This window comes from Columba livia, chromosome 3, assembly GCF_036013475.1.
Source record: "Columba livia isolate bColLiv1 breed racing homer chromosome 3, bColLiv1.pat.W.v2, whole genome shotgun sequence".
Taxonomy (NCBI): Eukaryota; Metazoa; Chordata; class Aves; order Columbiformes; family Columbidae; genus Columba; species Columba livia.
The window spans coordinates 36339215-36365529 of record NC_088604.1 but is presented as its reverse complement, the minus strand read 5'-3'; the positions used below and the strand labels follow the sequence as shown (position 1 = coordinate 36365529).

The 26315-nt window shown below is 38.2% G+C and overlaps 1 protein-coding gene across 5 annotated transcripts in view; it reads left to right on the top strand.

The window, feature by feature from the left end:
- UBE3D (ubiquitin protein ligase E3D) overlaps positions 1-26315 on the top strand; it is an 82634-nt gene that overhangs the window by 43650 nt on the left and 12669 nt on the right. The window contains exons 9-10 of one of the 5 annotated variants that reach the window (XM_065056415.1): positions 3752-3890; positions 16055-16096. The exons of 2 other annotated variants lie outside the window; for them this stretch is intronic. In XM_065056415.1, coding sequence (XP_064912487.1) covers positions 3752-3890; positions 16055-16096 — 181 coding nt within the window. Of the gene's footprint in view, positions 1-3751; positions 3892-16054; positions 16097-26315 lie in introns of those variants that run through there. 2 more of the 5 variants (XM_065056411.1, XM_065056413.1) reach the window with 2 other exon arrangements.

Sequence of the window (26315 nt, the reverse complement as noted above, 5' to 3'; positions counted from 1 at the left end):
ATGGGTTCCATGGCCTGCTGGATGACTGTGTTTGTTTGCTAGTACTTATATCAAGGAATTATTAAATAGATTTATTTCATTATTTGAGTGTCTTAAACCTTGCTTTTAAGCACACAGTTTGCTAATATTACTCTGACCTATGTAGGCATTTTAGCAATTGATTGGTATCAGTTCCTTAATGACCAGTGGAGAAATACTGTTCTCTGATGCACAGTGAATCAAATGTGCTTATCTGAAAACATTGTGATCAATTACTTCTGCTGAAGAAGTAATTGTTTTATCTGTAGTCTTGTCTGAGTAGTTGTTTTCATGTTTCACTCATCTCTGCTTTCAGAATTAGTTGGTTGAATTCCGGATAACATCTACTGATTTTATTTTTTTTTTTAAGAAATCCAAATTTCCCTGAATTTTCCATTATTATCAGCTAAACAGCTTTGAAAATACCACTTCATTATTAAAAACATCTTTTAAGTACTACTATAGGAATTTTACTTTCCTAGCTGTATTTCTTTGACTGGTTATGAGAATGTTACAATCATATCATGCTCTTCATACAAACTGTTCCTTAAAGAAATCATTGAAAAGGGCAAGGGGGGAGATAGTCTCAGCCTTTCATCTTTATTTCTTACTTGTTTTGAATGCTCCATTCTGACCGTTTAGCATATAGTACACATTAGTAGTTATTTCATATCAACAGCCAAGTATCTTCCCCCTTGAGTAGAATTATACTCTGTTCACTTTCTGTACTACTTTAGTTCGGTTCTGAAATGTATGCCAGAAATATATTAAACAGTTTGGTTAGCATTCATCATAGGTGGTTCTACCTTTCTGAAAATGAAAGTTGTATGAAGGTTTTAATTGTATCTTTTACCCTTAAGTCTGTTTATTATATTTTCATGTATGAAACTAATGCATATCTTGTGGATGGAACAGAAAGGGAGAGTTTGATGTGTCATTTCAATCTGCAGAGGCTGCAGTTGCTTAAAACTGGGAAGAGCTTTGACTCTTGCTCTTACCGGGGATGAGTTTTGTTATCATCAACCCTTCTTCCTGCCCCAGAACTTCAAAGGTTTTCCTTTCTGTTGTCCTGAACCCACAGAATTGAGTGCACATGAGTCAAAGCACTAGGTCTCTCAGTTTAGCTGACTCATTAGGGAGTATGGTAGGCTGTGAAGAACATGTTTACTTTGTTTATATTATTGCTAGATATAAATGTCATATTATTGAGTTTATGCTAATATTGTCTCAGGTAAACATCACTTGATTATCCATTATATGTGTTGCTAAGCTCCAACAGCAGCTTTTCTCTGCAAAGTAACTAATATGGATTTCTCTTCACTACTTGGACCGTGATTTTCAGGAAACATGAAACTTCCCCCCCAAAAAATTAAAATAGGCTAAGAGGTTTAAAATTTCTGGGGAGGAGAGGGATAAAGAGGTAGAAATTCAGAAGGATGGAGTGACAGACAGGATGCTTAGAATTATTTGGGTTTTCCTGTTGGTGACATCAGTGGCAGGCAAAACTGGATGATGATGATTTACAGAGGTGGATTTAATGTCTTGTGAAAAAATTTGCTCTGACATGTCCTTTCCTTTTCTTAACTTAGAGCATACTTCTAGTTTGGACCATTTTACTGAGTGTGTTTTACTACATCTATTGTTTTACAGCCTGATTTCTAAAGCTGACTCACATTTCCCTTAAATGTCGTGAAGGTCGATACGTAGTGATGAGATTTTATCTGTTGTAAAGTCAGTCTGAAGTAGATGCAGTCTTGCACCCTGGAATGACTTAGGGAATCTGTGTAGAATTTATTTATGTTATTTGATACTGAGAGTCATAGTTATTTTTGTCAGACTGGTAAGTTCAGAATCTCAGGGCTTCTTTGCAATGTAGAAAAGTCGAATGATTGAGGAAGGAAGAACATAAAATAGCATTATTTCTTTTGTTAACCTCACCTTCCAGCTGATCTGTTTTACCTCCCTCTTATTGCCTTCAGTCAGCATAACAAGTTGTGCAGTGCTCTCTGGGAGTTACACTGGCTCTTGCCTTTATTCATAAAAGGAGCAGGCTTGGCCCAGCCTGCTCTCTCTCAAGGAAGGCTTAGAAATAAGAATTAATTGCTGAGTAAAAGGGAGCACGGGAGGAGAGCACATGGATGCAAAGTCCTGCCTATATCTAAAGTTACCATTTGCACATTTGAGTCCTACTGGTTTATTTCCCCGTATTCTTCTTCGGCCCTCCCAGAAACTCCTTCTGACAGTTTGCCCTATCTTAATGTCAGATCCATTATTTATTTAAGATCAGGAGAGAAAAACACAGTTTGCATTAACGTGGCTGAGGAGCTCTCAGCCAGCTCAGGCTGTTGGCATTTGGGACTGGTCTGGGAGGAAGCACTGATGGGCCCAGCAGTCCTCCATGGGTGCTCATGCTCCGGAGAAGCACCATCAGCCAGTCTGCCCCTTTCGGTAAACAGAAAGCAAACAGTTACCTCTCCTGTCCTGCAAATGAGACAACTCACCTTATATAGAAAGGTTTTGTGAAACCTAGGTAAAAAAACAGAGTTTTTTGTGTTCTGTTTTGATTTTGGAGATGTTTTTGTTCTTCCTCTACAATGAAGATTGTGGAAAAATACCACAAGAGTAATAGGTATAAAGAAGAACAAAGAGATATGATTTAATAAAGCAATGACTTCCCACAACCACTTGTGTTAAATGCTGTAAAAGGACAAATCATAAAGACTTATTCCTAACATGAGTGTTCCTGGAGCAGTAAGTGCTAAGGCATGTGAGGTTTGTTTGTAATAAAGGAAAACACTGAAATTGTTTCAGAAAATACTAATAACTGAGCCATTAATAAACAGGAATTGTAATATAATTAGGCTAGATGTCTTTATGCAAACAGTCTTTCTGCCAAATAAACCAACAGCCACAGAAAAAGCCCTAGTGCAGTGTCAGGACTGTAAGTGTTGGACTTCAAAATGAGGAGGAAGCTCCAAAAAATCCTCAAGTCAAAACACAAGAACAGAATCAGAGTACTGAAGTAAGCTTTTTGTTTTGAATACTGCTCGGAGTTCTGAAAAGTTTCTTTTCAGAGAAGGTGTTGATCTGTGGAAACACCTTGCCAAGACCCAGAACCTTAGCATATCACCTTCAGTCTCCAGACTCTCGAGCTGTTTGAAGGTGCCTGCACAGTGCTTTGTTTAGACTTGCTGATTTCTGAAAAATCGAAAGCCCCAGTTTTGCTATCTTCACCTGAATTTGCCTGTGTCACCACAAAGGATTGAAAAAACCATCAATTTGAAAATCACACCTGACCTCCTGTCTTCCCAGAAGTGGAAGAACGTTTTTCTTACTGGAAACAAAATAAAAAGTGGAGGCATTATGTTCTATGTAGAATATATATAAAAACACTCTAGGAGGGGAAATTGCCAGTGGCAGATGAGATTTGGTTCAGAAATATTCAAACTTTGAACTAGAAATATAAGCAGGTTGCTCTAATGTATGCTAGGTTTTCCTTTCACGTTATGTATCTTTATGTAAGATTGGTGGTACAGATAAAGTACTTTAAATGCACCTTGTATTTCTGGTAAAACACAGTTATCTGTGACTTTTACAGGGAAAATGTGAAGAGAATCTTTTATCACAATGGTGTAACACATTCTAATATTTATTTGAAATTTGAGTTTTAGATATATTTTAAGAGAATTAAAAAGTTGTGGGGTTTTTGTTTGTTTGTTTTTTAACTGTATAGCCTTGCTGATACGTGGGAAAATGACATTGGAGTTCACCCTTTAAAGTTTCCATCGGAAACGTGTTTGGAATTACTGCTGATACTGGCTTTGAGTACCACCTCTCTGCCACCTTCACTTCGATGCATGAACTCTTTTCAGGTAAGGAACAACAGCTATTTTAGTATAAAGGTGTTACTTCTAGGAAAAAGAAAGCTCACTGGGGCCTGTGAACCCTTTAGAGTAAAGGTTTATCTTTTGTAGTTGCATGACTCTCTATTATATTAAATATAGCAATGGAGAACTTGTAGTGCTTAGTTTCTTTCAATTGTATTAAACGTAGACCAAGGCAGGGAATATAATTGGATTTCTAAACAGTGAAGCACTGTTTAAATTAAATTAGATATTTAAAGAATTTTCATCAAGCTTAGGCTGGAGTAGCTAGAACAATGATATCAAATCTTCTTGGCTTCAGAAAAAAAAAAATCCTCAGCTAAAAATAAAGATTTCCAGTGGTGAAAACCTGTGAAATTAGGAGTGAAGCATTCACAGTTTCTTCCAGTGTTGTGGACAGTGTTTTGTACGTTGCTGCTGAAGTTGTCAGCAGTCACAGAAATTTTCCTAAGGAAACATTGTTGCAGGCATGTTAAATTGTGATTTGTATTTATCATATGTCAGAAGACATACAATTTTTACAAATGAAATACCCAGATATCTCAATTCATGAGGATATACATATCAGCTTGACCTTTTTATGATGCTTCTGTCTTCCCTTGCAAATCTAAAGTAACTGGCTGCTGAGCAGTAAGCATACCTGAATATGTGTTTGTTTTGACAGCTACAGAAGAATCATCATCATAGGGGGACTGAGTGTCCTAAACAGTTTATAGGACGAAATCTGGTAGCTTCTATTTGTCCATACTCACAGTTTGTAGTTAAGGCACATTTAATTAGCATTCCTGAATTATGTTTACTGAAAAATAATCTTATTGTAGAATTTTGGAGCCAGAAAAAACATGATCATAAACCAAAATCAAGTAAATTATGTTAATGGAGCTACACTGATGTACAACTACTGAAAACATTTCTACGTGTTAGGAAATAAGTATGCACTTGCTTTGTCTCCTCCCTTTGCATCTTGCATACTTGGTAACACAAGGAGATCTGTGTGCAGTGGACTCTCGGGTATGGCAGCAGCCATTGATCGTTTCAACATGGTATTTTAATACCCAAGGTCAGAATTGTTATTGGGTTGTACATTTAGAGGCCATAGAATTGAAGAATCTCCTGGATGCTGGCAGATTGATATAATAAAAATTACAAGTTTGCAGGACTGGCCAGTACTAGTTATCCATGCAGTGGAATAGTCCATGTTTCCTATTAGGAAGCGAATGCAGGAGGATGTATTTCTGGTCCAGTAATCTGTGATAAAGTCTTCTCTGCTTTACCCCAATGGATTAAATGGGAGCCTCTTCTTGAATGCTGAGGCTGTATGACCTGTCTTGTTTCTGTGTGTACTCAATCCCTGGTTGTGCACTTAGGATTTCCTTTTATTTGTGTGCCTGGGTAGAGAAGTGATAACTGGTGGTCAGCTGGTGCAGGAGTAACTGTCAACTGGTGCAGATACAAATCAGTAAACTCAGGAATGGTTTTTACCTCAGTGCACAAAACACCAAACTTTATTTTTTCCTTGTCAGATTCTCCGTGATTGTGTTTATTGCTCCTGGGTCATTTTAGCTTGGTGAGGCTCTCTCTGGAAATGAACCATCTCTCTAGAGGCCCACCATGCGTGGCCTGGAAGCCAGTCAGGGGTAGGGTTATGTCAGCTGTGGGGCAGGAAGGCCCCATGCATCCCATGGAAACCGTCTGACCGCAGCCTTTCAAACTCAAATTTTGGTGGAACCACTGAAAGCAAACATCACGGTGCTTTGCTGAGCTGAAGTACTGTGAGGGACAGTGGTGTGCAGCACTGGCTGGCACAAGGTCTTAGCCTGCCCGCCTGTGCGCCAAAGTAGGTGAGGTGACAATGACCAGTCACGTTTGTGAACGTGATTTCAGGCTAAAGATCATAGAATCTTTTTTGTTGGAAAAAGACCTTTAGGATCGAGTCCAACTGTTAATCTGGCACTGCCAAGCCCACCACTAAACCATGCCCCTAAGAACCTCATCTGTGCAACTTTTAAACACCTCCAGGGATGGTGACTCCACCACTGCCCTGGGCAGCCTGTTCCAATGCCTGGCAAGCCCTTCCTTGAATAATTTTTTCCTAATATCCAATCTAAACCTCCCCTGGTGCAACAGTACATTTTGAGCTGTTTGCCAGTGTCTGTGCCCTCACAGCAACAAGAAAGGCAAAAATTCAAAGTCTTCAAAAAGTGCAAGTTCTGAAGCCTGCTCTGATAAGATAATGTTATATCTTACCAAGTGGGAGGAAAGAAAAATAGCTGTTTTGATAAACTTTTGGCTCCAAATTTGACTCTCCTTGACAGACAGTCAGTATCACCAAGTGTTTGTCCTGGAGGGCAAACACCGTCCAGGAAAATATTGTTTTATTTATTTTTTATCCTTGTGAATCTTGTTTGGATCTCAGTTTGGGAATCCATAAAGCAGAAACAAAGTTTGTGTGAGCTTTTCACTGTTGCTTTACAATGGGCTGTCAGCCTTATCAGGTTTTTTCTGGCTTGCTTCTTTCTACTCTTGTTCACTTTCTCTACAGCAAATAATAGACTTGTATGTCCTAGTTTTTGTGTATTTTTCTTGGGAAAAGTTGGCAAGATCTGCATGGAGTTTGAATATTAAATTGTGCAATTGCCTGAGTATAACATCCCTCTGCATCCAAAATACTGAGGACTGAGCCAAACAGGGAATAATAAAAGGGCACTAATTGAAAACTGGTATTTCGTGTGTCTTAACACAGCAATGGCAAAATGACAAAAATTAGTTTTGTTTTCTTTTGTAGTAAATCTACAATGGTCTAGAAAAAAAAATCTATGTCACAATAATCCTTGTATTTGAAGTGAAAAGAATCACAGTGTTTCTTGTTATCCACACGTAGCAGTCTTGTTCTACAGGAGGCCAGGCTCTCCCAGCTGAATGCCAGGGGAGTTAGAAGGGGAACAACCCCAGAACATGCTGGAGTTTTCTCCTTTCATAAGTGTTCCCACTGTTAGACTTGCAGTGTGCAGTGAAATGGACCACCACTTTCCACTGGCACATTTTTTATGCTCTGGTACAGTATTTTAAAATTCATCTAACAGGCAGCTGTAGAAGTAGTGATCTAAATTATAGTTTAACTCCTTAGGTCGTATATATATATATATATATATATATTGCTTTAAAACATCCAATTGTTTGTAATTAGGTAGACAAAAATTATGTCATCCATACCCCTCTGTATTGTTTGAGAATGTATTTACTCTGTCTCTCTGTTATATTACAACATTGCAGTGTTTACAAGCCAAAATTTCAGTTGGTATACGTATGCATTAGTTGATGTTTAAGTTGTAAAAAGCACACAAAGGAAATATGCTTAGTTGCTAATCATCTCTGTAATAAACTCTGTTCTGCTTTGTGCTCTAGAAGGGCTCTTTGGGACTGGCTTAGCAGACTCCGTATCTGTGCTGAGACATAAATTACATTTTATTTTCCAACAGTGTGCTACCGCTTAGTAACATAGTGTTTGAAATCACTTTTCAATTCCGTTTTGACCCTGTGAAGATCTTTCTGTGTGATTTATGTTGCTGGAGCAGCATCAGACTGTTAAAAAGCTCTCTGCTGGCTTTAAGGGGTTCAGTGCTCACTGCAGCCAGCTTTAAGCACCCCAAGCTGTTGATCCTAGGTGCTAGGTTGTCTTTGGGTCATTTCTCATTTTACCTGCACGTTTAAACTGACATTGTTCTGATGGACTGTAGAGAGTTAAATCTTAGCAAGCCTGAGCCTGAAAGCTCTTGAAATACCAAAGCTGGCTAGACAAATTCTTGCTGGTGGATGTCTGCCTCCAGGATTACTGCATAACATGGATTTGCAGCCCTGACTTTCACCTTCCCAGGCTTGTAATCCCTCACCTATCCTGAGGATGTCTTGGGTCAAGGGAATAGGATTGACTGAAGTACCTAATATTTATCCTGGAACAACGCAGAAAGCAGTAAGAAGGGAGAGAGGAGTTGGCTACTAGAAAAGATTAAAAAATTTCTTAGCTTGCTTTTGCTCCGAGCATTGTTTTGCCAGTCTGTTACCCTCTACAGAAACCTGTGCTACCTTATTATGTCCTGCATCTCTCTGGCTCTATCCCCACCTCAGCTGTCAGCCCTTTGCTTTAGGAGCGCTTGGGCTTGACTTCGTATATTATTCGTAATACTTGCAAGCGCTTGTAGCCAGCACCCACTTGAGTTGTCATGTACTTTATCACTGAACCGTTCAGCTGCTACTTCTCAGCGTGGTCTGGGAGGATGTGTTGGTACTTTAGACCCTACAATACAGAACAGTTAACACAGTGAGATGCTTTAAAGTGACAAGTAATCTCTGCTGTGTTTTGCTAACCTTATCTCTTCTTTCTCTGAATTTGAGCGCAGTGAACAGAAAATGTCCTGGATATTGAATTCTTATGATGATATATGGGTCTCTTCAGCACATTCTCTCTCTCACTGCTGTCATTGTGGGAAAGCAGGGATTTTACTTTCCATATCAAGGCGCCATTCATAAGGCCACAGACTGTAAAAAGAGTTCTCAGAGTTAACAGATTATGGTTTTATTTTAACTTTTACAGTTGCATGAAACTGAAAGAAGATTGTCATTATGAACTCCGATCAGTTTCAAAATTGTGTTTGAAATAGCCCTTGATATTCTTTGGTGCTGCTCCCGGTGCCACTGGTAGCTTATCAGCACACTATCCAGTTAAGTAGAGCCAGCGTTTAAGAAAAAACAAAAGGTGTTCTTTCTGTTGTTGCAATAAGCATTCCTAGAGGTGTCTGAAGAAAAAACTCATTTGTAGTTACCTTCCTAAAAAAAAAAGTTTCTCATAGAGCAGCCTGTCAATTTCTCAAGCATTTAAAGTGTTTTGATCAAGTGCAGAAAATATCCTCAAAGTGACTGCTTTATAGATATGAAGTAGCAAGGTGCTCAGGAAACATAAAAATGAATAAATACTGTATTCATTATAGTTTAATGGCTCCCGTACATGCGTATCAAAAGTACTCAAAAGATTCGTGGAAGGCAGAATACAAAATCACTGCTGTTTCTCAGGTCTACACATGATCTGAACTAAAGTGTGCCTTGATGTTGTGGTTTTTAATATTGATACTTTTATGTGTGTGTATATATAAAGCACTTTCAAACTTGTTTATCTAAAAAAGAAGTTAGCTGAAGATAGATGACACTTGCAGATGCACCTCTGTTTTCTGACAATCCTTTTTGAAGCAAACAGCTGAGCACAATTTAGAAAAATCTGTTTAGCTCAGCTCCTCCTTTTGTTCCCTTCTGGGCATTTGTAGCTGAAGAATTTGCACAAATTGTTTGAAGTTGGACTCCACTCCTTTAGAGCAGAGTCAAACAGCAGCAAAGACAGGATAAGGAGCTACTCTGGCTCAAAACTATTTGGGAAATAGTGATATAAGAAATGAAAACATCGAGGAATGGCTTTAAAAATATTGTGTATTTTATTAAACTATCCTAGAAAGGAAAAAATAAATAAGTCCATTTATGCAGTAAAATAGCTTACTATCTTTTTAAACATTTTTTAAAAATTTGTATTACTTTCTTACTGAGGCTCTCCCACAAAATGAATTATAGATTTAAATATATATATTTTGTAATATTTTACAGACAACGTTGAGTTGCTGAATACCGTAGAATTTTTTTTTTTTTACAATTGTAGGCCTTGTAATATTTCCCTGAAGTTTGCAGACTGCTTGGGTCTCAGAAACTTCTGAATGAACATTGATGGTAATGTGGAGAAACCACTGCAAATACATTGCAGTCTCTGTTGAAATACAATCGTTTTTGTTTCCCTTGGCTGAGTCATTTTACAAAATGTAAACTACAGTGAGGAACCCAAGCGTAGTTACTGTTGGCCTCTTTTGGGTGTTTTGATTTTTGCAGATTAGGGTAAAAGCGCCCCCTATGTACTTTTTCTAGTTTTGACTAATTTGGATAGTGTACCAGGATGACATAGGATGGATTAATTTTCTGGTTTATAGGGATAATTATGTGGAAATTTTAAAGTTTGATTTCAAACAAGTTATTTTAAATAGCAAATAAGTATCCAAGCCTTATGTAGTGCTTGAAAAGCAGATGTAGTTTTTTGTACAAATATGAATACAAGTATTTCATTGACTTTAAAAGAAGTTATAATGTGTATATGATGAGGTTTTGTGTTTGCCTGCATTTACTAAAAGTCATAATAAATCTGTTGAAACACTGCAGAATGACTAGGAAAGAAGTTATAAAATTATCTTGAGCAAATACTGACAAGAGAAAGTGATATTAAGAGAGTTAGTATTTCAAAGACAAATCTGAATGTTTCTTTGCAGAATGATAGAGATTTCTAGGTTCAATTAAGATGTTATTGTCTTGTTTTTCTTGTCTGCTACAGAATTGTCCTTCATTAAGTTAGTGTTTATGATGTCACCCCGGTCATCTTATTCAGTGTTCACTGTAAGCTTTCTTTTGAAAGTATCTCTGAAGTGTTCAGTTGTATTTCTTGAGCAGGGAGACTATCAACTCCTTTCAACATTAGCTTCAAGACTTGAAGCTGAAATGAAACATTTTTTTTTTCTTGACCTATAATTAGTATTTTGAAGTCTTTATTGAACCTTTGTTGTACCAGAAGTGTTCCGTGTTACTGATTTTGCATACTCTTTATCGAGACATGTCTCCTAGCTGAGAACTGTACATGCAGGAGTGTATCGAGCACTGTCCTGTACCTCCTTATGTGTCCCATATATGGATCATACATATCTGCAGCACAGACTCCCGTGTCTAGACTATGGTTTTGTGATACCTGGTGCTGCTTTGGAGATGCTGATGGGAAGGTATTGACTCACTTATCTAATATGTGGCAGGGCTACATTTCCTCTAATGGAAAGGAGCTGCCCGTTTATATTGGCCTGAAACAGAACAAAATCAATTGCATTTAAATCTAAACTGAATCTCTGAATGGGAATGAATAAGCAGGCTAAGCTTATTTGTGGAAGCACAGCATTTTATGCTTACTTCAGTGCTCAGTGGTGCAGAGTCAGGATCTTGACAGCAGTGGCCATAGACTGAGATTCAAAATTTGTCATCAGTTTCTCAGAAGAACTAAATGCTTCTTTTCCTCCAAGACAGTTCTCCAATAGAGAAGAAATTAGACAGAGTGAACCTAGGCATATTCTAAACGTAATTAGATTTAATTACAAAAACCCCGCGAGCTCCTAGTGAGAAGCAGCGTCTATGTAGCACACAGGCAAGTACCAACTCTGGAAATACAGTCCATGAGAGGGAAGATCTGCTGGAGGGATCAACTCATTTGCATGCAGTTCCCTCTGCCTAGAATGCAGAAACAGCCACCTGTAACATCAGCATCTGGTAATACATTTAATAGCAGTTTTTGTAGAAAAACATGCTCAAATATCTCATTTACCATTTAGATGTGAACGTACAACTGATTGTAGAAATCCAGTTTAGATAGTCTGATATAGCCCGTGTTATCAACTGCTTGAAAGGGGCGAAGACAGAACTAATTAGGTATAAAAACGCCTGATTGATACCACTCATTTTATTTCCTGTTTGCTTCTATTGTGAATGTTCTGCTTTTCCCAAGTCATTTTGAAATCTAAGAGCATAGCCGTTACATCCTAATTATCCAGTACTTGTGTCCACAGTGTGCTATTAAACACAAACGAAAAGTGTGTGTTCTTTATCAACAGGCACCACACTGGGAGTGTGTTATGGAAAGAGACCAGACAAATACCCATGTTTTATCTACCTGAATATAAACATAAAGAAAACGCTTATGAGAGGCATGATACACTTTTAGAACATCCATTTCTGTTTATTTGTTGAGGCTGTTGCCTTTGTAACTGAGAAACAGGCTCTGCTCAAGAAAAATATTTAGGCATATGCAAAGACAAATAATGCTGTACATGCTCAACATGCTTTGTAGGTAATTTATCTCTGTAGGGCTGCTTCCCTCCAAAACCTTCATTTCTCTAAGTTAGTCTTAGCTCTATCCAGGTCATAATTAATAGACTGAGTTATGGGAGGAGTAAGTTTCAACCTTCTAGCCAACAAGGTACGGAAATCTTGTTATCAGCTGAATAGAGCCAGAGAGCCAGCTGTTGCTTTGAAAATAATACTGAGTCATTGGATAGCAATGATTCGATAATGGAAATTTTTCCTTAAAGTTTCATGTTATTATGCTGTGTGCTTTGTGAATGGATGTTGTTATGGAAAGCTACAACATTGTTCATTTCCCTTAAGAGTCTGGATGGAAGCTTTGAAGCTATTAATGAAGTTCAGAAAGCTCTGAAGAAAAAAGAAAATATGTATTTGGAAGGGTGCTTTTTAGTAGGTTTACAGATGCTTTAAAAATAGATGGCCTCGACCCTATTGGATTGCAGCTGTAGGCTGGAATAGGTATGATGTTATCACAAATAACAGAATTTTGAGGCATCCCAAAGGAGGATGTCACTGAATTCTAGCATTGTATTAGCAGATGGGGCAACTTGCCAAGGCACTCAGAGCAGTTCAAGAGTGTTATGTGTTGGAAATTGTAATGATGCCTTCAAGGAGAAAAATGGACAAATATACAGAAGTCTGCAAAGCCAGAGCATAATAATTGAATCGATGACTTGACTATGATAAAGTACACGGTGGACGAAAAGGAAGGGGATTGTTTAGTTCTCATTTTTTTATTGTCAGTTGAAAATGAGTCTGGAATGGATCTTTTGGTGAAGAAGTCAGTAATGCCTCCGGTGAGAAACGTAGTTTGCCTTCCCTCAGAAGCAGAAGTCCATCATTCTGTTGCGATGTCAGTAAGGAGAGGAGGGTGCTCTAAATCTCTGTGCTTAAATCATAGGTCTTTGATCTGGGGGTGGTGGCTGATGACAAATGGTTGTGCTTGAAAGCTCTTGCTTGTTAAGGAAGAAAACTTTAGGTTTGAAGTTTAGGAAAGCTAGAATGGGCAGAAATGTGATGTGAGGAAACAGGTCAGGTCACTGACTGTCCAGAGGCAGGGAAAGGCCTGCAGGGAAGGGTAAGAGATAAGACAGACCAGCTACTCTTTCAGTAGGCTGGTGCTGTTCCCATTGACATACACCAGCACTGTTCTGACAGACCATAAAAAGGGCAGGATTGTTTCCATCATCTCCAAAAAAGCTTGCTGCTTTGACCTGTAAAAAAAAAAAAATCAGCTGTGTGAATATTAATTTATACTATAGCGCCTCTACTTTTGAATTCAAGGAAGCTGTTCTAGACATGGGTGTGTGAGGAGATATCTTAGCGTGTGCATTTTATACTGCCCCCAAAATAAGATTTGGAATACTCCTACAGGAAGAAGAAAGAGAAGGGCAAAAGGGTGCATAAGCATTAACACAGACTTCTGAAATACAGAGACCATTTAGTCTTCAACAGAAAGCTGTTATGCCTTGGGGTGAAACCCAGCAACCATTTAACAGTATGCAGAAAAACTTGCAGGAATCTGAAGATGCTGTAGCCAAGTGAGATCACAGGGAGTGTTGGGTGGGCAGAATGTGATTGCTGCTTGGGCTTTCGCCAGGTGTTCTGGTTAATGTTTCTTTATCTGTCTCCTGGCAGCTTGACAAGTAAAATGGGAAGTGATTCTGCCTTATGGAAAAAAAAAAAAAATATGTAATTCCCATATCACTCATGTAAACTGTAAAAGCATAATCTATATAGAAAGAGACTTTTAAAATGCCAGTTCCCGGTCTTCGTTGTTTTTGTGAGCTGTGGCATTGTGAATTGATGAAACGGATCAGGGAGCTATATTCCTTCTATTGCTTTTAGTGAGCTTGAATTTTATATGGTCAATAGAAGAAAAAATGAGTATTAAGCACCTTGGTTACATGAAAAAGAGTCTTGCCTCTAAACTTGTACAAGTCAAGATGTTATTTTAATCTTACTGACTATTTTTGCTGCTCGGTCCATTTCCAAGTTCTTCCAGAATGCCTGGCATTCCTAAATATGATCCTAAAAATGACTGAACATTGTACTATTCAAATGTTCTGACTTTCTGTGAATAGTACCACTGACCCTAGTTCTGGTTCTTATCAATGACTATTTGCCTGTATAATTCAGTTTTAGATAGAAGTTCTCCTTGCAGTTGGTGCTTCAGTCTTTGACACATTTTTTATTTTTGTATGTAGATGTCGCACCAAATAGAAAAATGGCTATCATAACTAGCTAACACATTTATATTTTAACTCACCACAGAGCCTGCTGCTTATTCTTCAGTTTTTCATCCCATTCATCATCTGCCAGCTTTTCAAAAATTACATTCTAGGACTGCCTTGTTTTCCTCTTTGTTAACCACTTTGCCTTTTTTTGCACTGATATTACTTTCCCATTTCTATTAGATACCATTTTACGTTGTTTCTGTACCATTTATGAGCAGACAGCCCTGTAATTCTCTTATACCTTTTATCTGGTTAGAACCTAACTTTTAGTACTTACAGTTATCTGATTGAATTTGTCTCTTTTCAGGAAAAGTGGAAAAACTGAGGCTGGGAAGGGAACAACAGGGCTTTATATCCTTCTTTTTGACAAAGTGGAATCAAAAGTTTGCTGAACACACAGAAACCTTCATATTTCATGTTGCATTCTTTGCTTCCACAGAAAGGAAATACGTTTTCAGCTGTATTTTTATGGAGCGCCAGCTAGTGACCAGTTAAATTAATCAGAATTGTCTATTCTGCATGGTTATCTTGGGGGTATATTCCATTAAGTGACTGTTTTTTCAATTTTAGGGTGATATTTAGAATGTGAATGTCTGTGAAACTTAGTGTTATGTTCTGTACATTTTTACTCTCCTCTTCTACTCTTTGTTTTCTACCTGTTTTTCCCTCTTGTGTAGTGTTCTTTCTAAAATCTGGACTCACTGGTACCAGTGAAAAAGTTAAGAATTCTTTTCAGTTTGAAATGTTTGACTTAGAATTCTTTGAGAAGAAATTCAACAGCAAAAAAAATTGAGTTCATGTGACATGCCATATAGCTAATAAGTCCTCAGGGGCTGAAATTTAACTGCATAAGTAAATAGGAATTTCAGATAAAGTGTTCTCTGCTCAAGTGCTGATGCTATTGGAGAGCTGTAATTTGTGACATACTCCACTGCTCCAGCAGTGAACTGCTGCTCAGAACTCTACTTGGAGATGCTGGTGAGGCCAAAATCTGGCAAGATTTGAAATGAAATGGAATTTTGATTTATGTTAATAAGAAATGATGAGCTATATGGCTTAATGCTGATGTTGATTTTGAAAGAGCTACTGAATCTTGTTCTAACTTTTTTTAAGCTACTCCTGTGTGAGGAGTTTGGGAGAACACCATTCTCCTATTTTTCTGGGTTTTGGACCGTCTTCTGAGGACTCTAGCATTTCACAAGGTTGTATCCACAACACTAGATTTAGATGAAGCAGAGCTCCAATTCCACCTGGAAATTACTGTGCTCCTGTAATTTAGTTAAAATGAACTGTCAAAAGATGCTGTTTACATATTTTTAAGTGTAGCTCAGAAGCTGAAGAAAACCCTGGTGACACATATTAGCTAATCATTTTATGTCAGCCTTTTCCTGTCAAAGCAAAGCATGCATTCCCAATAGAAAAAAATACAGAAGTGTGGCACTTTTACAACAGTACCGATAGTGATACTTGTTAAAGTGCAAATGCTACCACCTGAAAATGTTGCTGTTGGATTCTTTCCCAACCTGCATTCAGATAACCTGCAAAACAACTGAGTGCCTCATTAAGTCTTCCAAAATAATTCTTAAAACAACCCATAATATTTTTTTACAGCAAGGTAATAATGTTGAAGAAGATGCAACTCACCGGAAAAAGAACTTCATGCAAAGGCATTGTCTGAGCCTCACATGCCTCTCTGTTTATGCAAAAGTGACTTGCCAGTGCACTTTAGGCTATTCAAATAAAAATTGCTGCTCCTTTAGCTGGAGTTTTCATTCAAATGAACTAATACTGAGTGGTTCTGAAAGTCAGGCAATCTATTTAGGGTGTCCACTTGAACATTTAGGACCCTGTTTCTCATCCTGTAAGCTTAAAAATGCTAGATGTGGTCCCTTAGCAGCTGCAGCTTTGCTTTAATTGGCTTGTGTTGTATTACAGAAATGCACCTGCAGCGTTTGTGATGATAGCTCAACATTGTAGGTAAGGACCTGGACCTATTGAAGCTTATGTCAAAACTCTGTTTGGTTTCAGTGGTGCAGAACTGGACTGCAAACGAATAAACCAGCCAGCTCGATATGCTGTAGAGAAATAATTATTGCAGTCTCTCTGAAAGTTCCTCATTAATGCTATTGCATGTGCACTGTGCAAGCAAATGCTTGGAGCTAGTCTCTGATAGCTATTCGTTAGACAAGTGAATTAATAATTGTGGCTGCTGGTTCATGCAGAGGGTTTTCCATTGTTTTTTTGTTGTTTCTTTGAAGATTTCAAACAGTATAAACGATTTAAAGGCTTCACTCCACTAGATGGGGAAAAAGATGCTTACAGTGTAGTACTTGCTTACACTCTGCAGTTATTGATATGATGTAATATTTTTATGCTTGGGTAAGTATAGATTTTAAATAAAAGAATTTAATTAACACTGGATAAATGTTCCTCATAAGGAGAAAATTCTGTAGTTCTATTTCATTAATGCTTTGTGCTTCTAGCAGTTAACTAATTTAATTTTACTCCTGGTGTTCAGGGTCTGTGCTTTTCTTTCCTTTTGTATTTCAGTCTGGCTGTCTTCTAAACAGCCTTTTTGTTTTATAGTTGCAAAGAGAAGATCAGCCAGAGAAATAAAACAAAGGGAAAAGTGCAAAGCATTTTTTTTCTTCACTTGGACTTTGTGCAATACCCAGTGGACATGTATCTATGTGCATAAAATGTATGTAATACAAAAAATGGGGTATTTGGAATGATCTCTGAGATTTAAAGACTAGAAAGCCTATTTTACAATAAGTCAGCTAAAGAAAAAATGTATTATTTTAAATAATGAAAGGTAGCTAGGATCAGTCACATTATAAAAGTAATCCTTGCATATGCAAACAACCATGCTCATTTAATTTGGCTTACTAAGGAATATAGAGGTTTGGGGGATCAGAATCTCTTTTGGGATGAGTCTTTTTTGAGTTTGCTTATGCAGTCCAACAGCATTTTCTATAAAATGCTTAAACTCAGAATAGAAAATGAGTGAAATGTGGCAAATGTTCAAAGTGAATAAAAAATATTGTTTAAATTGTCTGTCAAGCAGTAAGGGTTTCAGTGTAAGAAGTCCAGGAGAAAGGTTATTTTTTTCAGTTTTCTTTTATTCACTAACTCAGCTCAATTGAATTAAAGGTTTTCATGCAGAAATGTTAAGTTCCTGGTTTCAGTCTTTGCTAGTTCTTGGTGTTTGTCTTATAAATCTGTCAAAATTTTGAGTTACTTCAGGTTATTTCATTCAGACCTTATGGTCATGCTATGATCCTCAACTCTGAATCTTGCACGTTTCTAACTGTGTTGTTGATTATCATGTCTACATTTCTACTAATTTATGCTATTTTTCATTCATTGAATTTTGTGAAGTGCTATTTTTTTTTTTTAATACTGCAGATAATTACATTTTAACAGCATCTTTTTTTTAGTGGCTTGCTCTAAGGAATGAGTTTTGAACAGTACTTTGGAAGTCTTAGAGCAGACCAATGTGCTATAATAATTATACTTCAATAATCCAGAGTGATACCTCAAGGGAGCTATGGCTCCAGCATATCATATCTTCATATCTACTTGCCCTCGATGGTAAAATTGGATTTAAAAAATAGAAAAAAGAATAAGAAGAAAGAAGCTGGAAAATTTATTCTCCTTGAAGGTCATTAATGTTTTCTAAAAAGAAGATTAAAAATGAACATGAAAATCTCATTGTTAAAGAAATCGTGCTAGCTTTGTTTTGAATAAGATTTTTATCAGTGCAAGAAAAGGTCTCATAATAAGAAAACCTAATTGTTATTTTCATCTGAAACTAGAAAGTATTCAATAGCTGAAAAACAGCCAAAGAAAAGGAGAGGACAAAGAGAAGTATGAAAAGAATAATATGGATTGCATTGAACTAAGAGCTGAAGGACAGATTCATACTATATTGTAATGGAAAGAAAAGAGGGTGGGAAGGAGAAGACAAAGCAAGTCAACCAAAGCTGCAAGATAATGTTTAATTCAGAGGTATTTTTTTGTTCAGTATTTGACTAAAGTATCTTTCAAGTGAATGAAAGAAGTTGGTATATAAAAGGAAGCTTAGAGAGCAAACCAAGGAGGGAAAGTGAAATTTGGGCTGCACCTAAACCCCTCAAAAAAAGAGCAGAGTGGAAAAAAGTCCAGTTGTTTTTTTTTTTTTTTTTTAAAAATGAGATTGTTCACTTCAAAAATGTGTGCAACATATATATATTTCCAGAGTCACAGAGCCATTGAGGTTGGAAGTGACCTCTTGATGTCATCTAATCGAACCCTCTGCTAAAGCAGTCAGCTAGACCAGGTTGCGTGGGACCCTTTCCAGTTGGGTTTTAAATACCTCCGAGGATGGAGAGTCCACAACCTCCCTGGGCAACCTGTGCCAGTGTTCTACCATCCTCACAGTAAAAAAGTATTTTCTTGTGTTCGGAAGAGATTTCATGCTCTTTAATTTGTGCTCATTGCCTCTTGTCCTGCTAGTGGGTGCTACTGTGCTACTGGGAAGAGTCTGGCTCTCTCGTCTTCACCCCTTCAGCCCGTCCTCACGGGAAAGATGCTCCAATCCCTTAGTCATCTTTGTGGCCCTTTATAAGTCCTTACCTCACCTCAGTAAGTCCGTATCTTTCTTGTACTGGGGAGCCCAGACCTGGGCCCAGCACTCCAGATGTGACCTTACCAGTGCTGAGCAGAGGTGAAGTATCACCACCCTCAAGTTGCTAGCAACACTTTTCGTGCTGCAGATATATGTCTGTTTTAAGTGTAATGTAACCTGGTCCTCCTTCACCAAGGCTAAGTCTTCTCATTCCAGACTTGCCCACTGCTCTCAGGGCCCTGGGATTCCTGCAGGCTAGTCACACCAGTAAAGACTGAGGAAGAGGACATGAGTACCCCAGTCTTTCCATGTTCTTTGTCAGCAGTGCCCCTGTCGACATACAAGCTAATGTTGTGCTACTTACTGCTTATGTTTCATTAAGAGTCTGGAAAGAGCCACCTCCTGGCTTGCCTAGTTCTCATTCTCTGCTACAATAGTTTGCTGTTCTTGGTGATGGCTCTCATTGCAGTTAATCATTTAATCAGAGGAGGGATTCCAAGAAGCCATCTCCATTTCCACAGTGTAGGGCTGACTATACCTGTTAGGTGTTGCTCTAGGTCTCTTCAGTCAGGGTTAGGTTGGGAGTGCAAATATTTGTCATGAATATGCAGGACTTTTTACTGGTGCTGTTACACAGATAGTAACAAAATACATAGAATTTTAGTTACCTGTAGTAGTCTCTAAATAATTTCACCCCAGCCCACTGACACATGCAGTTCCTAAATATCCCATGCATGTGTGCTTATATGTGGAACTGCAGTTAATGTATTTTGCTGGCACCAGTGTTTTAACATCTATTTTATTTTCTAATGGGTCTCATTTGAGCTAGTTAGCCAGAGTTCTGCCAAAGCCCACGTGTGAGCTGTGCTTTGCAGTGATAAATGAGTACAACTTGTCTCAAAATTCATTTGTTTTTTTGCTTGGATCCCTTTTCAGAATATGATGGGTGGCCTACTTTTGGGGGGATGAAAAATTAATTTCCTGTTCCTTTGTGACACTACAGGTCTTGCAAAGTGTTGCACAGTCTTTTGGAGTAGATGGCATTATTAGGATGGATATTAATTATTTTCAGACTGCTGATACATCACCTCTGCATGATCTATATTTGTCTCTTGAATGTTCCTCATCTCTTGCTAATTATAGGTGGTCTTGAGGGAACCAGCTTCCCAAGTAACACACAGAATGGTTTTGAAGTGTGTTCAAGCAAGAGTTGATTCACGTCACCTACTTGCACGTTCACAACCCCCAGATTTTTTCACAGTTCTGGCGTGGGCATACGCTAATGCTGTTACCCACCCTCCCATTTGGGAGCAAGCTCTCAAATCCTCTTGACCTGAGCATGTAAATTCCTTTCTTTTCTGTTTCCAGGCTTGTTGACCAAACTGGTTATTTTATTGCTGATTTAAGAAATGTCAATTTTTGGTGTCTTTTTGCTGCCTGTTAATATTTTCCTCTGTTCTATACATTACATTTTTTTTTAAAAAAAACAGATTTAAGCTCTTCAGCAGACGTTGTGATTACTCTTATATCAGTTATCTGAAACTGAGAAGGAAAATAGGATGTGTAGGTTTTTTTCTGGTTGTCTATTTTGCTTATCTAAAAAAGTGTCTCTCCATCTTTTTGTCCTTCCTTTCTCTTCCCCCCACCTGCTGGCCCCCGAAAATTGGAAACATGAGAGGAGGCCTTGTCTGAGCATTGGATTAAGAGCCAGGAAATCCTGACTCTTTCCATGACTCACTGTGTGTGTCCTTGGGCAATCTGTTACTATTACAGACAAAAGCTGTGCATAGCACTTGGCTGAAAAATTAAAAGCGCAATGCATGATCCAAGGAGATTATTTTCAAATTTAAATCAAAGCAAGGCAAAAGTGGACAGGAGAGGCTGCAGAAGATGCATACTGGAGGAGCAGTTTGTTTGTGAACTGCATAAATTGTCTGTGAAGGGAGATGCCTATTTCTTACAGTAATTTCTTTCTTGTTGAGGCCTTTGGTTCCATCACAGTGTAAATATCTGCTGTGGTAGATGATGGACATGCAGCCCTCAGTTTCAGGGCTGTTAGGTTCTTATTTAAAATGAAGTAGATAAATAAGAGTGATGGAAGAAGACAGGGTGCACAGTTGCATAGATGAACCTGCTCTCAACTTCATAAATCCAGCCCTCTAAGGGTTTTCTTGGTAGATGGGTTTTGTGGTTTTGATTAAATGAATGTAAATGCCTGAGTTTTTTCTGTTTGTTTGCTTTTCTTTTTTTTTTTTTACATTTCACATTTTGAAGGATGTAGACTCTTCCACAGTTTAGAATTAATAATGGAGATCTTTGGAGAGAGGAAAGGTCTGGATTTTCTAGGCAGCATCACTTGGAGGCCAAGGAAGACAAATGAGATCATTTACCTGTATTTTCCGTGATAAATCGGACATGAACTTCCACATATAACAGAGGATGATGTTGTAGAGAAAGCTGCCTTCTATATTGCTTACTTGAGTTCTTTGGAGAACGCTGAATTACATGAAAAGCTGTTGACAGAATACGCTACTTTCAGGGTGTATTTCCAGACATTTTGATACCATGTCCATTCGGTGTTTATTCACATGGAATTGCCTGTAGCTTTATTTATAGTATTTTAATGGCCTGTACATTAACTCCAATTGCTGTGGTATCGATGGCAGTGGCTTTATATTCAGCAGCAACCTATTTGATCTGATTGAAGGTAGTTCTGCCACCTCCCCTGGCCTCTTGTTCTTGTCACCTTGTCTCTTCCCTCTGCTCCTTCTGTGTTACCCAGTGACTGTGCAGCTGTGCAACCAGCAGAGCCAACACAGCAGGGGGGGAATTTGCAAGAGCATTTACTTATTGCTTAAACTGCCACCAAATAAATGCATACTTCTCTGGGGAAATACTTTTGTGAAGGCTACTAGGGTCTTTGTATAATCTGTGACATCTCTTTTGGCGAGGAAAAAAATAGGCTGTGCTTGGAATCAGGGGTTTGATTTTGAATTATTAAATGCCTATACATCTTTTTCCCTATTTTTAGTAGTGGTGGTTTATTGAGAGGAAAGACATCAGGGTTCCGAGACTCAGAATCTTCTGGTGATGCTAGGGTATGTGACATGTCATTGTCCTGCCCCTGCAGTGGAGGTTGCTGTCCCAGTGCCAGAGAGAGTGGGGTCCGTCTGAGCTCTGCTTGCAGACCCTTAACTTGTATTTCCCATTGTTGCTGATCTGTTGACAGGCTGGAATGGGAATCTGTCGAAAAGACTCTTTCAGAAAGGGTTTAGCTCTGGTTTCTGTGCTGTCAGATGTTTTCCTAGCTTTTGTGATCAGTTTTTACCCCATATATGTGCAGTAATTGGTGTGGTTTGTAGGTAGGACCACATGAAACTCTTGTGTCTCATTAAATTTAGTCCCTTGCTATTGCAGATAGCATGTCAAGTATCATCAATTACTCAAGCTCCATCTTGAAATCTCTTTGGTTCCTCCTACAACCCTTCCTTTTGGAAGTCAAATTTGTTTTCTTACAGGGGCTTTAGAAATGATTATTAACTGATGTATTCATCAAAATTTTCCAATTCTATCCCAATAGAGAGCAAGTATTTAGAGTTATCTGATACCTCTCAGGGGCAGGGATCCATAAGCCATTTGTGAGTCTAGGTTTGAGCCCCATAAGAACTTCACCACATGAATAATTGCCTCCCCCTGGACAATTGAGTTAAATGAAGCTGCTCAGAGCTGTTCAAATGTATGTGCAGAATCAACGGTACAGGACCAAGTTCAGCTTCTGAATAACCATGTTCTTGTTGATTAAGTCATTAGAATCCAAAGGACGTGTGAATTTGTCTTAGGTCAAAATAATTTTCTTCAGTATTGTTTTCAAAGAGATAATTCGCTGTCATCTGTCATTTTAAAATCTTCCTTACAGTCTTGCTGACTTAATAGACTAATTCTCTCATGGGTGACTACTGAAAATAAATACTTTAAAAAGATGTACCTTAAATGTACTGAGGTCAAAGATAATTGTATTGAACTTTCTAAAAATGCAAAAATCATTTCATAGCAGCAAAATAAACATCTAGCATACATAAATTGCATTACTGCATTCCACAGTTGTTCCACAGACCGCAGAAAAGCTTTTTCATAGTGGAAGACATAACGGACTTCAATATAGTCTAGACAACCATTTTAGTTTCGTGTTATATTCTCAGTCTAACTTTTTACTTTTCAGAGTCAGTAGCGCTGGGAGGTCCCCCAGCTGAGGACTTTGCTGCACATGGAGAGTCTTGCTTGTATCTCTATAGTTAAATTGTATTTATTTTGTGCATTATGTCCTACTCTTAAAGAAACTGTCATGGAGTATGGCAATAACCAAAGTAATAATAAACACCATGCATCTTGCAACACCTTTCCCTCTGTAAACCTTTGCTTTTAAAAATCGTTGCTTTATTTGTTTTTTCTATTTACTGTTACTGTTGCAAGGTATTAATAGTACATCTTCATGCACAACCTGCTTTCAGAAAAAAAACACTTGAAAGCTTTTATCTTCAATTATCTTATTGTTGAGGGAAAGATGGTCTAAAAATGGTGAAAATTGTATTTTCTTATGAAGTTTCAAGGTCAGTTACTCTTCTTTGTACTAAGAAAACATCTGTTTTCATGAGTTTGAGCCCTGAAATGGATGGATTCAGCTTTTCTTCTGAGTGCAGCTGGTAAAAAAATGTGCTCAATCCCTAGAAATAAAAATCAGTTTGACCTAGTAATGGCTGTAGGGATCTTAGAGGCCAGAAATCCACGCTGTAAAAATACCTGATATAATTTAGGAGCTCAAATCTCACTGCTAGTGGCCTTAAACTCCTACATCCTTTTGAGGCTTTGAAAATGTTTTGTTGCCCAACCACCATTATGCAGTGAAACTGTTGTTTACTGAATGCCTGGCCTTTTAACAGGCATCATGAGGCTGTACAAGAACAGGATGACCTGGGACCAAAGGAGAACCCTGCTCAGACTCTGTCCCCTGGGGAATGAATCAGAGTAGGCAAAGACATTTTCCTAAATATCCCTTAGTTGTTGTGATTTTCTTTTGGGTGTCTCACTCTGTTTCACAGGATACGAGTGGATGCCACATTTAAATTATTTTTCCCTTCATCTTCTTGGTTAGTGCTTTTATTACAGCCATATCATCTTCCAAACACCTGTTCCTATTTTAACTCAATCCTAATCTCTTGCCAAAAGCTGAACTCGGGTAGGAATGCAGTAGTCCCAATAAGGTGTTAAAAATAAAATAGTAGTTAATACTTAAATACCCATTTACATACACAAACAAACTAATCCTCATACCTCATGCAGGGAGGTATTTATTTTCATTCCCATTTTAACTGCCAGGAAGCAGAGAGAGAATTTAAGCAGCTAATTTTTCAAACTTGCTTTTTTCCATGAAGTTTTCAAAAGATAACCCAATGAAGACACCTGTTCAAACTATCTAGTTTCACAATGTTACTTAATGGTGCCAAATTCTCCTTTAATCTCCTCTACTTTGTTCTTTTGAGTCGACTGTTTGGACCGTATTAATTGCACATAAATGTGAGCACATAATCAAATACTTCTCATTAAAAGATATTTTTTCCTGTTGTTCTCTAATGCATCCATTCTGTGTCGTGTTCCCTCTGCCCCCTCCTCACATCTTCTTGGTATTTCAAATGGTACTTCAGGTAGATTTTGGGTCTGGTATATACAGAAGCGGACGTGCACACGGGAGATGGCAGTATCTGACATTGTGGCAACATTGCGTGTGTGACAAGGTATCCCCCTAGTTCCAACATGACATTGTGGCGTGCTGTGTTCGGGTAGCGTTTGCTAAGGGAGACTCTTGCAAACCCAGTTCATATCTTTGTACTGGTTTCTGTGGCATCGCTGACTCCAAACATTGAAGGAAATGAGAATAGTAGACCACTTCTTAGCTTTCAGGTTTTGGCAGATTTTTTTTTTGGATATAAGTGAAATGCAGTTTGGAGATGAAAGCAAAAATAAACTGGAACTTCTCCCATCGGGCCATCAGCAGGTTAAGTATTAACCAAAAATGTTTGGCTTGTTTCTTCATTGTCTCTTTGTTTTTAAAGCACTTTGCCACAGTAGTTTTTAATACAGCTTTTCCTGACAGGTCAGTTTGAAGACAGAGCAGGTGACCTTTGGTGTTGCTCTGTAGTTTTTCATGTCAGCTTTACCTGTCTTCTGGGTTTTCTGTAGCATCTTGGTGTAAGAGAAGAGAACGTTGTCTTGCGAGTTGCCTCACACAGACTCTTATCAGGTAGCTAAATTTGGACAAAGAGAGAATGATTGATTTTCATTAATTTAAAATTTGAAAATGCATTGACCTACAACATTAATATCTGATGGCTCTGGTGTCTTGCCAGTGCTGAATCCTGCAGATAACTGTATCGCCCTTACACTAAGAATTGTAGAGAGCGTGAGGGAAACCCAAATCTTTTTTTTCAGTTGGCACTTGTATGACTGCCTTGATAAATCACCAGACCAATTACGTATCTGTTTTATTTAGTGCGAATGCTTTTCTACATTTCAGTTTTTAGCAAGAGATGCTGCTTTCTCCTCCTTTCTCCTTATGTTCCCAGTTAAGTTCTTTGTTCTCTTTAGCTTTCCGCCTCGTTGCTTCTAAACCTGAAATGATCTTAGCCTGCTATTTTTTCCCCTATTAAGGCCAGGGGAGGGAGGGAAGAAAAAAAGACAAAAAACACAAGCAAGAAACAGCCAGGCCCTGACATGGATTCTGGCTTGCAGACTTTACCTGCTGCTGGAGCTGGGAAACAAATAATTATTTTTGTAGTAATCTTGCTTTTCCTAGGGAAAAACAGCATGAGCAAGACTGCGTCTCCTACTGTAGCCTATGAGCCGTAGCACAGGCTCCTGACTGAAGATGTATTGTGTGGTTTTAGGGGAGAAGGATTGACTGGTGTGAGGAGAATGATGTTGGGGTAGTGGTTACAAATAGGAGAAAGAATGTTTTAGTTAATGTGTTAAATAGTTCAATATTAGGGAATAATAGAGAAAATGTTAGTTTATGCTGAAGGCATCATTTGAGCTGGAAAAATAAACCGATAGTAGAAGACTATATTATTAATGTTTCTGGTTTGGATGATGCAGCACTTGAAAGTCACCTTCATGTTGTAGAGTTTGCTGCAATACTTCATGGCCAAAGCGACAGGAGGAGCAGAAGGAAGGAAACATTTGCCAGTTTAGAATCCAGCTAAGTATGTTCTTGTGTAGTAAAGACCTAAAACCAGAGCTTCTCTTTAGCATTTGTTAGTGTTTCCCTCTCAAGTCGTAATAAGATTGGAATACAGTAACAGGGTATTTTGTCGAAATAGGACATTTGATAAATTATGTTGCAGAGAATACCACCAAAGAGCATCTAATTGAGAGCAACAGCCATGCAAATTACCAGAGCATCACACATCTGGGTAAGCCAGAATCTCATCAGAGAAATAAGTGCATAGTGTGCTGACTGATCTCCAATCTCACCCCTGACATGACATGCAACATACCTTATCAGGTCACTTTTGAGAGAGGTGATTTGATGATACT